The sequence below is a fragment of the Athene cunicularia genome (genome assembly GCF_003259725.1).
Source record: "Athene cunicularia isolate RWA chromosome 11 unlocalized genomic scaffold, athCun1 chr11_part2, whole genome shotgun sequence".
In the NCBI taxonomy this organism is placed as follows: Eukaryota; Metazoa; Chordata; class Aves; order Strigiformes; family Strigidae; genus Athene; species Athene cunicularia.
Window position 1 is genome coordinate 388,719 of NW_020799114.1, and position 16,871 is coordinate 405,589.

Genomic DNA, 16,871 nt, shown 5'->3' on the forward strand with positions numbered 1-16,871 from the left:
GCTGCCGCCCCACCAGCCCCATCCAGCACTAGGCCGGCAGGGAGGGCCCGGGCCCCCCGGGGGACAGCCCGCCCGGCTGCTGGCCATGGGGAAGGGACGGGCACGGAACAGCCAGCGCGGAGATGCTGAGCACAAGCAAGCAGCCGTTACTATGGCAACAGACATATTAGACACTGCAGGTTCCTGAAAGGCGTCTGATAAGGTATTATTAACTGGAGCCTCCTCCAACGCCGAGCGCAAAGGCACTGTGTCGAAAGGGACCCAGCTCCCATTTACTGGGCTGCAGTTCCCTGGCGGTGGCACCACGACCCGATTCACGCCTCAGACTGACGAGGGAACCTCAGCCAGAGTGAGCCACATCAGGCTCCTCTGACGCTGCCACATGCTGCACTAGCCATGCTGATTTATCAAAATATTGGTCATTTAATGCAAAAAAGAACCGCCTTCTTGACCCTCATGCTATGTGACCCGAAGTGGGAGAGGGAATCTTCCTCCCCAGATGTCTCTCCGGGTGCCACAGGGACGAGCTGCCCAGGGCCATGGCAATGGCAAGGGGGGAAGCCCAGGAACAAGCAGGAGGAGTTCCATGGCTGAGCCAGTCTCCACGGCGCTCAGCTCTGCTCCAGCACCGCAGATGTGCTCACCCAAGGGGACTATCCTCCTGAACGAGTGGCTTCTGCCAGTCTCCCTGGGTCCTGGGGGATACAGACCTGCTCGGGCCGAGATGGACCAGCCCAACCGCACCTGTTCCAGACTGTTCTGCCAACAGCCCACCTCGGACACGAACCATCTCACGTCAGAGTAACAGAGACCCTCAGAAAACTGGTTACGCTCACCGGCATAAGAAAGGGGCTCAGCTTCCGCTCAATGCTCTTGTAAGGTCAAAATGTCTTCCACCAATTTAGTTAGAAGCTAACAAGGTGCATTCAAGTCCTCAGAAGGTATTTACACACTTAAGCACTATCAAACAGAATGGATGCAGGTCGCAGAGACCGCAGTCTCTGTGACCGGACAGCTCCTTGACCCGGGCCCACGAGCGGTCGGAGAGCAGAGTGATGCCCTGCAAAAGCCTGGGGGAACTGCTGGTGCTTTTTCCCTACCTCCCTCTATTCTGTTACTCAGAAGGTGCTGGATTTTTAATGGGTTTTACAATGCAGCCCCTAGCTGGGGCACACACGGTTCTGGCGAGTGGCCAGGAGCTCTTGGTCCAACCATGGCCACTACAAGCCTTCACAGGCTGCCAGCGCACGGCCCGACGGGGCCGAGGGAGGGGGCAGAAATGTGAGGGGACAGGTAGCTGGTAAGGCACAGTGGGAGGATAAAAAGGTGGTTGAGAAGGAGCCACAAGAGGACTGGGAGGGCGACAGAAAGAGAAGATGAGACAACTGCAAGAGAAAAGCTGGGCAGTGCTGCGGGTGCTCACTCAGGTGGTGTCACGGGAGGGAGCTGATACAGAACACGAGTATTACAACAAACATGGTGTTACCTGCCTCCATTGTCAGGAAACAGCAAAGGAGGGAGAAAACATGCAGACATGGGGCGCAAGAAAAATATCACAAAGAGAAAGAACTCACATGAATCAAAATAAACACTTATTTTATATACTTGGTGACAAGTTCTTAAATGCAGACACAACCCTGCCTTAAAGATTATACCACAGAAATAGGAGTGTAGAAATCTGACAATACATCCCATTTGTGAATTTAGAACGGTTTCTGAAAATGTGCCTTATTAATTCCACCTGTATCTTAAACCGACACTAGCAAATGGAAAGGTGCACTCATGTGAAACCTATGAAAAGGGAATTCATGAAAGAAACATTCAGGGACTCCAAATGTTATTATTTACTGGGGCAAGTGCCTGAGTGCTGGCGAGCGGGGCGAGCCTCCGTGCGCGTTTCTGCACACGACAGCACGTCCCAGTCCCGCCGCCGAGGCCCAGCAGCGGCGCCCAGGGCTCCAGGTGTACGCCGGCAGCACAGAGACTTGGGCAGAGCAAAGCCAGAGCACAAACCCACATCCCACAAACGAGAACTCGAACACTGCGCTGTTGATCTGCTGCCCCCCCAGCACTAGCTCTCGAGTCAGATGAATTTCAGTTCCTTGGAGATGTGCTGGGGAAGGGTTCCCATGCTAGGTGCTAAGACAAGGCTGCAGGGCAGAACAAGAGCCTCATGCAAACATGTTTGTGCTTAACCACAGTCTGCCACCTGAAGTTTCTGCTGCCCATCAGCAGCTGCACAAGCAACAGCAATCACGACCCACACACAGGCATGGTGTTGTGTGAACAACAGCTTGGCAAGTGGAGTTGTTTCAAGTTTTGAGCTGTACATGAAGACAGTTAACTTCAGCTAGTGAACTTTCACTCCATGCTTCAGTGGCAAGCTTCCTACTTCAGAGAATTCTAAAGCCTATGCCTAGATTTTAATTTAAAACCAGGCACTTCCACACAGTTTGAAAATAGCACTTGAAATAGTAGCTCTAGTGTTGAACAGTCCTGTAAGGCTTCACCACCCCTGGGCCAACGGCAGTGTATCCCTTGCTTGTTCAGGTTACCCTGAAAAAAGGGAATTGTTATGTGGCTAAAGCATTGCAATTTTGGATGGAGTGACTCCTCAGAGAAGTAACAGACCCAATGAATCTCATACAACAGTAATGATGATCCTCATTAAGTGAACGAAGCGCAGAACATGGGCTGCATCATTCGACTGTCTCCCCTCCGTGAGATGAGACTGCCAGGGGACGTTATTCTGTTGGTTCTTAAAATTGTATTTTAAGCAGAAACCTGGTATCTAATTTCCTGTAATGTTACCTTAATCACCCTGGCTGTCCTTCCTGGGAAGTGCTCATCAACACACGAGCACCTTCTGCAAGAGGAGCAGCACAGCACATCAGCCCCGGCATCTCCCAAAGCTCTGCAAACGCCAGCCCATGGAATGACCTCAGTGGTTAAAGGAGATTGTATTTATTCTAATCTCTTTGCAGGGAAAGTACTCAACGCTGAAACATCGCCAGTTTCCACAGTGCTCAAGCAGGGACAAGACAGTCCCTGCAGACACAACACCGAGGGATGGGAAGAACCCTGGTGAGGGACCCCGAGAGCTGAGGGTGCTGCCCGCGCAGCTCCGGCGTCCCCTCGCTCGTCCCTGCCGGGGCGCAGCCGCCGCGCTCGCCTGCACGGGCACTCACCGTCATGATGAGCTTCTCGACGCAGTCGGGCGACACGCTGTGCAGGTGGGTGAGGTGCAGCTGCAGATGGATCTTGTTGTTCAGCATGTCCTGGCAGAGCGGGCAGCGCAGCATGGGCTGCACCGAGTGCTGGGTCATGGCGTGCACCCGCAGCCGGTTCACGTCCGTGTTACTGTACTTGCAATATGGACACTGGTACATCTGCAGGGAGGACAAATCAATCACACACTTGTTACAGCTCCTGCTTTCCTCTTTCCTTACAGCTAGACTTTAATAATTTGATGCTTTCTCCTACCACCAGTTATCGCCTTTCATCCTCCTTCTCCTATTTTATTCTTTGCTTTTGGCAGATATGAAACAAATTACCTGCTTGTAGATGCACAAAAAGCAGGGTTCTTCTTCCTTACCTGCTCTGATTTGGTCTCTTCTGAAGTTTTTGACCATTTAAAGGAGAGAGGCGACTCAGAGCTGCTGGGAAACGATATTCGTTTAGAGGATGCTGGAGGCTCTGTCAGCTCCTTCTCTGCCTCGCTGGCCGGTACTGCAACAAAAAGAGATTTATATCAGGACATCCCTGAAGAGGCTTAAGTTGGACTAAGACAGTATTTCCATTTGCTCGGCTGCCGTTGCTTGAAACACAAACCAAGGGCTTGGAGGAGGACGAGTCTGTGGACTAACTTACGTCCTACGAAGCACACCTGGCCAAAAAAAGCTCATGCTTGATTATCTTCCACAGTAAGGGAGCCGTGTCATCTAGAGCTAGGAGCAGAGGAACCTCGGCTGTTTCTGTGGGCTGCTTACGACTCACTCGGTGCAGGACAGCCCTGTCCTGTGTTCACATCGGACACACAAACACTTGGCCAGACACGAAGGCCAACGCGTCACCCCGGGGTTCTGGGGGTAAAGGTCAGGGATGTGCTTCTAGAGCGCCGCGGCTCGGCACCGAGCAGTTGCCCTGACTCGGCAAAGCAGGACTCGTGCTCCCAGCTCCCCTACGACCGTCTGCGTCCCAAGGCTCTGGAGTACATTTGCCTTGGAGATGGCTGGAAGCGGCACTGCCCCCCGCCCCCCCAACCCACGGCGGCACGGACCCGCCCGCAGCACAGCTCAGGATGGGGCTCAGGCATCCCCACGCTGTTACAAGCAGGGGGAAGGTGATTTTTTTTTTAATTTCAGCAAAACAGAAAAAAGGCAAATGAGCCCCGAAGTCACCGGCGAAGCATTCTGCAAGTTGTGGCGCTCGGGGAAGCACATCCTGACCTTTACCCCTCCCCCGAACCCTGGCAGCCTGCAGTACATAAATTTGTGGGACATCTATTATTTAAAAACTGTAAGGACAAGTATATTATACACAGCCCCCGTCTCCTCCTCCCCGAACACACATTCATAACAGTACTTTAATCTGTCTCGAATCGACTTCAAACCCATTTTGCCCTTAATGGGAGTTATTCATTTTCACTTGAAAGGTAATATATGACAGCTGGATATTTAATATGATGGATCGGCTGCCGATTAACAAGGCACTGTAGCATTCTTAGACCGGTCCCCCATACTCTTCCCCTTGTCTCTTATTCTCTTTGTGAACCTGCTGGTATCTGCTCCTTGTTTCAGAAGATGCTCTAAGATCCAGGCAAATGCTTCTTTCTTAAAGATCCCTCTGTTCACTAGCACGAGCTGTATTTTGAAAGGTACCACATCAGAGTAAGAAATACAATTCCCTTTTCTAACCGTCTTCCCTGCCAGAACCCCCTCTAAGTGTTCAGTTAAATAGAGGCTAAGTAACTTCCAGGAGAGGGAAGACAGGTATTCACATGGTAACAATACTGCCAGAGGGAAGCAGGGCTGGAGGAGCTCTGCTACTACGGAATTTCTCCTGGTAGACTCGGCCACGCCAAGGCCTGCTCCGAGGGAATCTCCTCCCCCGCAGTGCTGCCCTGCCACACGCCTGGTGTTTTGGCCCTGGCTGGTTTCATGGCGTCCACGCACAGATGTAAAGTCCTGGCAGTACCTGAAACCAAAACCACAGGACCCCACTGTGCTGCCAGCTCCATGGAAACGTCCAAACCGAGAGTTTCTTTGTGCAAAACAAGTGTGTGGTGTCAGTGCCAACTTACGGACACCGACACAGATCCTGCTGTGCCCCCCACAGAACGACACGCTGCAACCCAGCCGGAAGCCGAGACCCTCCCTGGGGTTCAGACCTGGAAAGTCTACAGGAGTCTACAGGACCACATCTGGCCTTTCCTCCTACTAACAAAAGGTGCTTGGAGCATGAGAAACACGGCACCACCCTGGGCCCACCTGCGCTGCTTCTCTGCCAAGGGAAGAAGCCCCTCGCAATGGGGCTGAGGAGGCAGAGGGACCACGGGGAGCCGCGGCGGGTGAAGGACCATCCCGCCTCAAACGCCCTCCCAAGCCTTGTGTGATGCGAGAGGCCCCGAGGAGGCTCATTGCTGCTGACACATCCACTCCTCGGTGTGAGCCCAGACACTGAAGCCCCAGCCCCAGCCGGGCGTCAGACCCGTGTCCAGAGAGCCCAGGTCTGCCAGCGGGGCCGCGCAGCCCCGCCAGCTCCGCTCCCCTGCACCGGGCTGGAAGGGTGCTGTCACCCACCGCTTCACGTCCCCTCGGACTTCTCTGCCCCGGGTGGGGACTGAGCCTCCTGCGTGGTCTGGGCAGGGTCTCTGGGTCTGTATTTGTCAACTGACACTTCAAACCTTCGGGTGCCATCGGCTCCACAAAACCACAGAACAGCACTGCAGTGCTGGCAGCCCTGGGAGAGGGGCAGGAGGGAAAGGCACGACTGGAAAACCTCTGCTTGTGTTTCTGGGTCACCTTTCCAAATAAAGGATGACAACGCTTTCAGCTTTGGCAACAGAGTGAGAACCATGAAATACCCCCAGAACTGCATTAACGCACCGGGTGAGCCCCGGCAGCGTGACCTCTGGCGACCGACGGAGCCCCTGGCACAGCGAGGCACAAGGAGCTGGGGAGCCCCCGGCCCCCGGCCTCTGCCACCGACTGCGCACCGCTCCCAGGGCTCACCCGAGGGGTGCTTTTGCATGCGGTGACTGAATTCAGCACCCCGACTGTCAGCCACCCCACAGCTCCCAAACACTGGCTGCAGCCTCTGGAGTCACAACAGCGTAGTTTCCCATTTTCTTTCTACTGGGGAACAGCCTGCCTGGAATTAGGGAAAAGTAAAAGGTAATTAAAATTTACTTTTACTCACCATCTCCAAAGTGCCCAATTTTATGAAATGCACGTGATCCAACCCATAACTTTAATCCTTCAAAACCAGAATTATTAATGATTGTCCAGACCCAGAATAACTGGTTTGTTGCAGAGTTCTGAAAAACGCATATGCAATATTTGTTCTAAGTATTATTTTTTTAGTTGACAGCTCAAGTAGGAATTTTAACACCAAGACCAAAGTTTATTGCTGACAAACAGCCAAACACACAAAGTGACACATTCAGTCCACATCACAGATCAGAGGAATTAAAAACTCTCTTCTGCCTGGAGAAACGAGGATACGCAGCTCGGCGCCTGCCTGCAGAGCTCCTGGCAGCTACGCGGGACCTTCACGACTGCACGGGGCAGATGGGACAAAATTGCTTCGGCTGAAAATGTCAAAAGGGCCTCGTCCGTGAACCGCAGCTCAGCACCAGAGAAGGTGCAGCACAACACCTGTGCCCTGACCACGTCCAACATCATGCTGAGAGATCCAGGCCTTGCAGGAAAGAAAGAGGAATCTGGGTTTAAAGTAGGATGTATGGCTACGTATCACTTGGGGTTTTGGTTATTTTGACTCTTTAAATGGATTTAGTTCAGCTTGGCCGACCTTAGAGAAAAATCTGTGTTTCTCAACAAATGTACCCAAAAGCCAAGTGCAATGGGATGCGCTGCTGCAGGCGTGCTGTCACACCACAGCCCTTCTTGGAGACCTGCTTGTCTTCTTGCTCTTCCTTGGCGGCTTCTGCTTTTCAGAGGAGGAGGAGAAATCCTCCCAGGTGTTATCTCAGAGGTGAGACGGGACGCTTCCTCGGAAGTGGGGATCCAGAGGCAAAACCAGGAAAGGTCCCCAAAGCTGCCTGGTGGGGAGGGAGTCGCCACCCCACCTCCCAGCCATCAGATTCTTTTAGCTGAAGTACCACTGACAGCACCTTCATCTAAACTTCCATCTCCCAACCCAGCAACATAATGGAAAAGCCAATTAAATGATTATTAATTCATGCTGCTTTCCGTAAGCCAGAGGTTCTCATCTCCCTGCATTCCGTAAACCAGCGTGCCACTTGCCCTAGAAATTTACAGTGGGGTTTCTGCTATCTCCATTGATTTAAAAAGCAACACCCGCCCTGCCCCCAGCCTACTGGAAAAACTCCCTTCCTACTAAGTTCAGCAGCCGGCCTGGGAAAAAGTTCTCAGTGGGACCGGGGAGCTGTGTTTTCATTGCCTGATGGAAAATAAAATTCCATATTTGGTGGTGCCTCCCTCCTCAAACCGCCGCTGACGTTTTCTTGGAGCAATTACTCAGCATCACGAGCCCCCGGACTGGCCTGCCTGCCGTGCCCGCACAGCCCTGCGCCGCGACGTCCCTCCAGGGCAGCCGGCACCCTGCCCGGGTCTCGTGGAGGAGCATCCCTAAAGCACCCATGGTTTTCCTCCCGAAGTCCCCGGACTGGTTTTTTCTGTTTTCATGCTCACACAGCCTTCGCCGCGGGTGATGGGCAAGGCCATGCTCTGCTCCAGGCCGACCTGCCAGCAGCAGCTCAGGATAACGGCGCACAAAGTTTGGGTCTTGGCCGTTCCGGCAGGCAGCTGCCATCCTGCGGAAAGGCACAACTCGTGCATTCAGCGGGGGTAACTCTGGGGAGGTAACTGCACCGAGAGACTGCCGGGAGCTGGGAGCGGCCGGAGCCCGGCTCGGGCCTCCCCGCAAGGGCAGGCGGGTGCAGCCCCTGCGCCCTGCCCGCCCCCCGCCCCAGTCACACACGGCTGCTGGTTCCCTTCGGAACTTCCCTGCTCACCCCCTCATCCCTGAAGGTACCGTCCCCCTAATAACACGCTGTGGCCATACTCACAGGCCTGTATATTGCCTGCTGCTCTACAGTATTTTTTCAGCTCTGCATTTGATAAATAACGTGACCACATGACAGGCAGAAGTAAATACAGAGATTTGCAAGCACACTTTTGTACTCGGACCTTTATTGCTGCCTTTCAGAAATGTGGCCCTGAAAACCGTCAAATAATTTGTTTTTCTAATGCTGTGTCATACCTTCCAGCCTGCAGTGAGTACGAACAACTGAATTACGATTAAATATTCTTATTACAGTACCCAGAAGCCCAGCTGCCACCAGACTTTTCTGCCACGCTCTGTACGGACACGGAGCGCCAGCCAACGCGGCGGTGAGGCCCGGCGGCACAGGGCACGCGGAGGCAGCGCTCTGCTTGCCACCACCAGCACCGCCGCCCTCCCCTGCGGCCAGCTCATCCCCCGCGCCGGGAGCACCGAGAGCCAAGGCGCCGGCAGGGCACGGCCCGGGCCAGGGGTACCGCGGCAACGACCGGGGGCACGGATCGAGCCCAAAGGGTGCGGGAATCCCGCTGAGCGCGTGGCTGCAGGCAACCCTGCCGTGCCGGCATGCTGGGACGAGGGCCCAGGGCTCCCACAGACGCACGAGCAGCCACTGCAGCAGACACCGACCTCAGCACACGAGGAGCAAAACACTCTGGCAAACATGCCAGAAAGAAAAGGCCTGGGCCAAGGCCGGGAGGCCTCCCTGCCCTGGGAACGATGGCTCCCTCTTGGCCGCTCAGAGACTTGTGCGGGGCAGAAGGAAAGACAGGGTCATCCTGTCTGCACCCAGCATGACCCCACCTTTGCCAAGCGCAACCCTAAAGCACTGCACTTCTTCCAGCAATGCGAAGATTGTACCTTTAGAACCGTGGGAAACCCTGGGGCTTTTAAAATTACATGTGGCTGAAAGGAAACAAGCAAGAATCTTTTACATTTACCTACTTCATATGGCTCTTGAGCCAGCTATCAACCTGTGTGAATATTACGGCCCAGTTCAACTGAACAAATATTTCAACTGACCTATCACGAGCATCTGTATCAACTAATGTATTAAATCAGTGTGTTGAGCTTGGGAGAGGGTCTGAACAACAGCAACTCCTCTAACGTCTTAGGAGCAGCACGAAGGGGTCCCCACCACTGCCTGGCAGCACACAGCTACCGGGCGAGCAGAAGGTACCGGTGAGGCAAGAGCGAACGTGAGGAGCGGAGATCAGAGACACTGCTGAAGAACGTGTGTGGAAAAGGTCTGGAAACAGCAAAGCAGCCGTGGGACAGGCCCCACCATGGCACAATTCACCCAGCAGCGCTGCCAAGGTGGCCCCACCGTGCTCCCTGCATCCCCGAGAGTGGTGGCTGCTGCACGGGAGGGGGTCAGCGTGCCTGGGAGGGGTCAGGGTGCCTGGGAGGGGGTCAGTGTGCCTGGGACAGGTCAGCGTGCCACAGGGAGGGAGCAGCCGGGTGTTCCTGGGCTGAACATGGCACCCATGGGCTTCCGAGAGCCGCGGCTGGCCAAGGCGGGCGGGCGTGGGCAGGGAGCTGTGCGGGCATGAAGGGCCAGCTCCAGACCACTGCCCCCAGCCAGAAGTCAACAGTTGTTCCACTTGGGCCAGACTGGTAATTTTGCTGCTTTTTATTTTTTAAGTAGCCACATTTCACTAGGTATAAACAGAAAGTTCAAAGCAGAGTCACAGAAACGATGAGGCTGACCGTGAGGAAGAATCAGAGGCACCGTGCGGGTGGCTGGACTGGGAGCCCCACGGGCGGAGGGGCCGGGTCCCACGGCCGGCCCTGGGAAGAGCCGATGGCCTTCGGGGCCCACCCAGACCCCGCTGGGCCATCACCCCCCTCTGCCCCCCCAGAGACCAGGAACCCAGCACCCGTGGGTGCTGCCGGGTGCGCACCAAGCTGGCCATCCCAGTGAGCCGTGGCACAGAGGTGTCCAGCCCAGCTGCCTCCCTGGGCTCGAGCTGGTGCCCGGGAGACTTTTGTGCTTCGTAAATCCTCCGGAAAAAAGCAGAATTAGAGGCAGCCTCCTCATCCTCTCTCCTAGGTTCCCTTCACACAGAAGCCAGCATCCAGAGCCGCTCCATCGCGCCCCTCGTCCCCTTCCTCCCAGCCCACTCTCGCCCTGGTCTCGTCTCTGGTCCACAGAAGAGCCCAGCCATTAAGTGCTCAACAAACGCCATATATTAAAAAACCAGAAAAAAGCGGCAGCGGGGGGAGGGGCAGTAATAGATTTCCGTCAGGATGTGCCTGACCTGTTTTTTTCAATTTCAGTAATTAGAAAGGCAGTGGGCCTGTAGGAATTATTCATAAACTGCAGGAGCTGTGCAGTATACATTTATGTTAAACATGTCAAATCCGATTGAAATCATGCCTGCCAGCACCATACTCCATAAACACACTTTTCTGCAACAATTTCCCAGCTCTCGGCAGCCCATTAATACCTCCTTTAATAGCAATCTACCACGGATTCGAATCAGGGACGCTCCATTGCACTAATTGCTCTGTTAGGTGAGCATCATGGATTTAAAAAAAAAAAAAACCATTAAAAAAAATAAAAGCCCTTCAGGCTAGTCCTCTAGAAATATTTCATTTCAATCTATATTTTAAGTAGAGTTTGTTTCTTGGTTTTGTGGAAAAAAAATCTGATATTGTACATCTACACAACTGACGGTGCATTAAGGAGGTCTCCTTCGTAGCTGGGTCACTGCAGATGGTGAGCTTCTCTCCACTCAGAAAATACAGTTAAGCCCCACCCCAAATCTCACAAGTCTCGTCCTGATCTACCCCGGTCTGAATCAGGCTTTAGCTGGAAACCAACGTGTTGAATATTAATCATCTACATCCTGCCTTAAAAACGGCGTCGGGAACAGCCACGATTTCTTTCCTCCTTGCTGGTTTGCTTGTGATAAACCCCCGTTAGTCACGATGGGCTAATTCCTACAGCCCAGCCACCAGGCAGAGCGCCGAGGGGCACGGCTCCGGGGCCAGGGGCTGCACCGGCGGCGCCTGGGACCTGCCTCACCCCGCTGCCGGGGAGCGAGGGCCGAGAGAGAGCAGACGGGTCCCCCCAGCCACGGGGAACGTCGGCCCTTCGCTCCCCAGGAGCCACCGCAGGGTCAGTCCGGGCGTGGTGAGAGCAGAGGGGACCGCGCTGGCCTGAGCGCTGCCCAAAGCGGCCGCCCCGCGCTGCCGAGACCCGTCGGGAGCCCCAACGATGTCTGGGGAAATCAAGGCAAACCCGATCCTGCCACATGCATATTTCAATGGAAAATATTACCTAAAAAATGTTTCTGTGTAAGATTACTCTGTTTTAAAATTAAAAATGGAATCGATAAATGACTTTGCAGCTAAGACATCTGGGCAAATTGACAAAGAAAGCAGAGGAGTTTTCCCTGTCAGTGCCAACACCGGCACACGGGACCTCGGACCGGGGAGCGGCGGGACAACCCTGGCTCATCACCCGCCCCTGGGCAGAGGCAGCCTGGGAGACACTCGGCGCTTCGCTAGAGATCTCGCACCTCTTTAAGACAAGTGGGAGAAATGATCCCCCAGCCAGCAGTTAAGAATCGAGGCACAAACGGCGAGTAAATTGCCAATGAACGTGATGACCAAACTGCAGCGCGATGAACGGAAAACGGGTCCATCCACCCCCACTTCAACACTCTACCAGCTTTGGGCCCGCGCTTCGCCCTCCTCTACGTCCCACCTTCACGGAATCGCGGGGCTCAGGGGCACCTCCGAAGGTCAGCCGGTCCGTCCAAAGCAGGATAAACTGTGCTTGCTTCACTCCCGACAGCAGCTCAGCTCCTCTTCTTGAAAGACCTCTGAGGAACCTTCCCAGAAAACATACTCCAGTGCTTCACAAGCTGTACCAGCACAATTTTTTTATTTAGTATCTAACCTCAATCTTTCTCCCTTCAACTTAAGCCCATTGCTTCTTGTGGTCCATATCCTGAACACGAAGAACAAATTACTTCCTTCCTTTCAGAAGCATTTTATGCACAAGAAGACTCATCTCGTTCTCCCCTTTGGTCTTTTTGGGTCAGATAAGCCCATTTGTTCCATTTTCCCTTCACAGCTGATGCTGTGCAGACCACGCTCTGTTTTGGGTTGTTCCTGCTGTTTGGGCTTTCTGAAATTGCTCCTTAACTTTCCTGACACCCCAAGCTCAGAGGTGGACAGCCTTCCAGCGCTGAAGAAACACACCCATTCCCCCTACACCATAACACCTGCGCTTCATTTTGAGACCGTCCTGAAAAGCAGCGTTAAAAGTCTTCCTAAGGAGACAGGAGATACTGCCTGCAAACAGGGCCTTCTTCACATAGAAGGAAATTGGGTCGTGTTGATGTGATTTCTTGACAAATCTGTGTCGACTGTTACTCATCTCATTATCTTCCTGTCAGTACTTACAAACAGTTGTTTGGTCAATTCCCAGGAAATCTGGGGCAAACGGAGTTGGCAGGTGTGCGGCTCCCCAGCTACTCCTTCAGCCAGAGATAAGCACCGTGTGTGTCCCCCGCAGAATCTCCCCCGTTTTCTGTCCATTCACAGGAGATGGCGGCCGGCAGGTCGGGGGCGGCCCCAGCCACCCTCTCCAAATGCCCAGGTGGGAAGCAGCGGGTCGCAGAGGAGAACATCCCGTGTAACCCCTCTGCAGCCTCCTCCTGCACTGCTGGGGCCGAGATCTCCCCTGCGCCGCGCACACGGGCTGCTCTGGCCTCGCACGCAGCTCGGTCTGTTTAGTGAGGGCTTGTGCTCTTCGGGCCTCCTGACGGGGTGGCTGGTGGCCACACGGGCTGAGCCACACACCCGCTCTTTTCCCGCAGGCTCCTCTCGCAGCAAGCGAGTGCTCCCTTGGGACCGCCCGCTCCCCTCCCTGGTGCATCCCGCCTTGCACTGGCGCCTTCTGACATTCCTGTACGTGTGGATGCTGCTCTTCTCTGCTTCTCACGAATAACCTGACCCAGCTCCCATCCCTTTCCACGTCCGAGGTCCAGAGGACACGGCAACACAGCCACGTTCCGCATGGGAGCTTGAAAGCTGAAACAAGAGTGAGGTGTGGGACCTGTTCTGCATATCCACTGTGCATAAACAGTGGGTAACCTTTTTTCTGCTTTAAAGTTCAGGGGTAATGATGTTACACGTTTGAAACAGGGCCAGAATTCAACATTGCGTGCGTACACCTTGCTGAGGCTGCACTCTTCACAAGGCTTGTCCAGAGCTCTGGACTTACACCCATGGTCTGCGCGTTCCTCTGCGTGCTGTCCTTCCCGGGCTGCAGACACTGCCCATTCTCATCTGCTGTGTGGCTGACACACACCAAGGATGGGTTAGGAACTTCACCAGCAGCAAGAAGACATAGAACCACCCAAATTTAGAGTTTCTGGATAGTAAAAGGTTTAAAAAATCGGTTCTTTTTTATTCCTTATGTGTTTTTACATATAATCTTTTCCCGTAGATCACCTTTTGTAAGTGCTTCAGGTTTGGACAAAGGGCCCTACTTATCCTTTATGAGACTTAGTAAATATACAATACTTGCATCTTCCTGTGACACTTCATGAAGTGTGCTCTCACTTAGGATCACACAATCCCACACAAGAGACTAGAAATCACCTACAGCCAAGCAAAATCTGCATCTCTGGGCTGAAGAATGGGTCTGTGATGGGGAACGACACACAGAGTGACCTCAGCAAGTGCAGTCTAGACTAAGATGAGCTTCAACAAGCACTAACACGCAGCTTGCTTTCTTCACCGGCTAGAACACATCTTCCAGGGGACGAGATTAAAACCGTATTGAGGTGAAAGACCACATTTCATCCTTCTGAAGATGGCGTAAGCCAAAATATCTCTGGCTGCGGCTCACTAAGAGACAAGCATGAATGCGGCAGGAGAAGGGTCTCTGCAGACTGAGAGGCGTCGTACCAGCAAACCGGCCGGGCCACGGCGCAGAAACAGAAACGGGGAGTGAGAGCTGCTCTGTCCTGGGTCCAGGGAACGAGCACCACCTGCACTCCCCCGCGTCCACACCCACGCTGGAGCAGCCAGAAGCGCCAGCTGAGGAGGGGATCCGCCCTCTCCAGAGGAGGACGATCTTGCAGATGCTTTCTGCTCAAAGGCAAGGAATATTTCAAAGATTCCTCCCACTCACCTCTGCGAGATAGCAACCGTCTTCTGGGAAAGAGAGAGTAACCCACTACTTCATAATTAACCCACCTAAGGATTCTGCAGACACCTTCCGGATTCTACTACAGCACCGTGAGTGCTGCTGCGCGCCCGCAGCGCTTGCTCAGGTCGGGACGGCTCCTGTGGGCAGCTAACGGAGCACAGGCACGGGGTCTGCCCCTCTGCTCCCCGCTCTGCGTCAGCCTCGCTGCCAGAGCCAGGACGACGAGCAGGCCAACAGCCTCAGTCTTAACAGCGTAGGGCAGGGGTTCATGATATCCAACCTCAGTGGCGGCTGCTGCCAGGGGCTGCCCCTGCTCCCTCCTCCCCTCCCACGGCCCCGGGGAGCTCAGGGGAGCTGTGACCCCCCGCCCCAGCGCCAGCCCGGGGCTGGGGACACACACAGCTGAGCGGGGAGTGAACTGCGAGGGCGTCACGAAGCTGCACCCAGAGACTTCACAGAGGACGACACTTACGTGTGTGGTTTAAGGAAAGTTTTGCAGGCTGCTGCTCTCCTCACCTCCCCTTCCTGGGTTTAAAGAGAAAGGGACCAAAACCCACCTGTCCATTTACTCTGGTCCTTGTCCCCTCCACTCTCTTGCTCCTTGGCAGGCTCTTCAGCATCACCGGCCGTTTCATTGGGCCCTTCCACATCTTCAATGGATTCTTCTGAAACAAGAGAAGCAGAAAGTGTAACATAAAAATGAAGTCAAAACAGGAGAGCAAGTAACTGCCATTGAGCAACAGCCAACGCTGAAGCACAAGTGTGGAGCAGCAGGCATCAATGTCACTTGGCGCTCTCCCAGCACCACCTGCCAGCAGGTCAAGAAACTAGGGAGGGAAAAGTGAGAAATGAAATGAAGAATCTCGCCCACTTCTACCACTTAGAGCTACTGACGTCCCCTTCAGCGTAACGTACAGTAAAACATTTGCTGGGGATGGGAAGGTTCTACCCAACCACGCCATGGATTAGAGGAGCATCAGGGACTGACCAGAGCCCCCAGCACCTTCAGCCTCAGCCTTCCTCCTCATCCCCATCTCAAGCTCTTTGGGCTGAATGGCCCCACATAACACTGACCCTGGCCACTGAGACCCCCAAGCGCACCACGGGAACACCACCAGGCACCAGGAGCAGTACTGGCTCCTGCCGACACGGCCCTGACACAAGGCACGGGAGGAGGCTGCTGGCGGTCTGTTCTCGCCCCAGTCACGGGAAGAGTTTGAGCACACAGGCAGCATCACACAGGTGCAAAAGCATGAAGGAGAAAAAGTACCCAGTGAAGTGAAGCACTGAAAGCTCAGAACAAAGGACCGAGTGCCCCGGCCCCACCCGTTAACCAAAGCACCGTGCCGGGCCAGCGGCACGGAGCGAGCTGACCTGGCGCAGCTCCCCGCAGAGGCACCCACGCTGGGTGGGACGCTGTGAGCAGAGCTGCCGCCGCCGCCAGACCTCTTACACCAGGGCGTAACAGCCACATTATCATCTAATGCCTGGGCATTTATGTACAGCACGTGCCGCTCGACAGCTACTGTGTAATTGAGGGGGGCTACAGCAACACTGGTGAGAAAGGGTACTTTTAAGCCATTATATCCTCTTTTAGGCAGGATAGTTCATAATTTTAACTCGCATTATCTGGTCATGGTAAATCCTAGGCTATCCTGAGGTTTTATCTGAACTACCTAACGAGTTAAAGCAACCCCCCATGCTCCCCCTAACAAAGACAGGGCTAGAAATCAAGATTAAAAATATACATTAGGAGACTGCAGATACTCAGCAGTGCCCTTTGAGAATGTGACAACCTAAATCAGGGAGGAACTTGTAAAAGTGTCCAGAGATCAGCACTGATATAAGTGGAAGTGCTGTGATTTATACTCTACCCCTCTTTCACTCTTTTAAAAGCTGGAAGCTCTTGAGAGCCACAGGGATCCCAGAGGTCTTTGCCCGAGAAAACAGGACCCCAGAGTGAGACGTGTGATGGGTGGCATCGTGAGGGAAAGGCACCTAACACCTGGGGAGATACAACTCCTGACACAGGGGTGAGATGAGCAGTCTGTCTTGTGAGGCGAGGGCTCAAGTCTGCTGGAGAGAAGGGCTGTGCAACCAGCAGTTGGATTCCTGTTTCAGAAATTAGAACCCCAGTTTTTCTTCCATGCTGGTGAAAAAACAACAAACTGCCCCCCAACCCAACCCAACCCAACCTAACCCAACCCAACCCAACCCAACCACACCACCCGCCTCCAAAGTGCTGCCACACAGAGTGAGACAGTTTCCCTTCAACTGAGGCAGCTGGCACAGAAAGCGGATTTTAGGCTGTTTAGTTAAGAACCTTCATGAAGGGGTTTCTATTATTTTACTCACATCTTCATTCTACAGCCAGCCCTCTCTGCTGGCTCGGTGCCGGCTCCCCTGGCCCCCCGGGCAGCCTGTGCCGGCA

At 54.0% G+C, this 16,871-nt stretch overlaps 1 protein-coding gene across 1 annotated transcript in view; it reads right to left on the reverse strand.

Annotated features, from left to right (window-relative positions):
* ZFHX3 (zinc finger homeobox 3) overlaps positions 1–16,871 on the reverse strand; it is a 192,771-nt gene that overhangs the window by 108,960 nt on the left and 66,940 nt on the right. The window contains exons 4-6 of the mRNA XM_026857013.1: positions 14,998–15,105; positions 3,596–3,729; positions 3,189–3,389 (exon numbers count right to left, since the gene is read on the reverse strand). Of these exons, the coding sequence (XP_026712814.1) occupies positions 3,189–3,389; positions 3,596–3,729; positions 14,998–15,105 (443 nt within the window). The remainder of the gene's footprint in view (positions 1–3,188; positions 3,390–3,595; positions 3,730–14,997; positions 15,106–16,871) is intronic.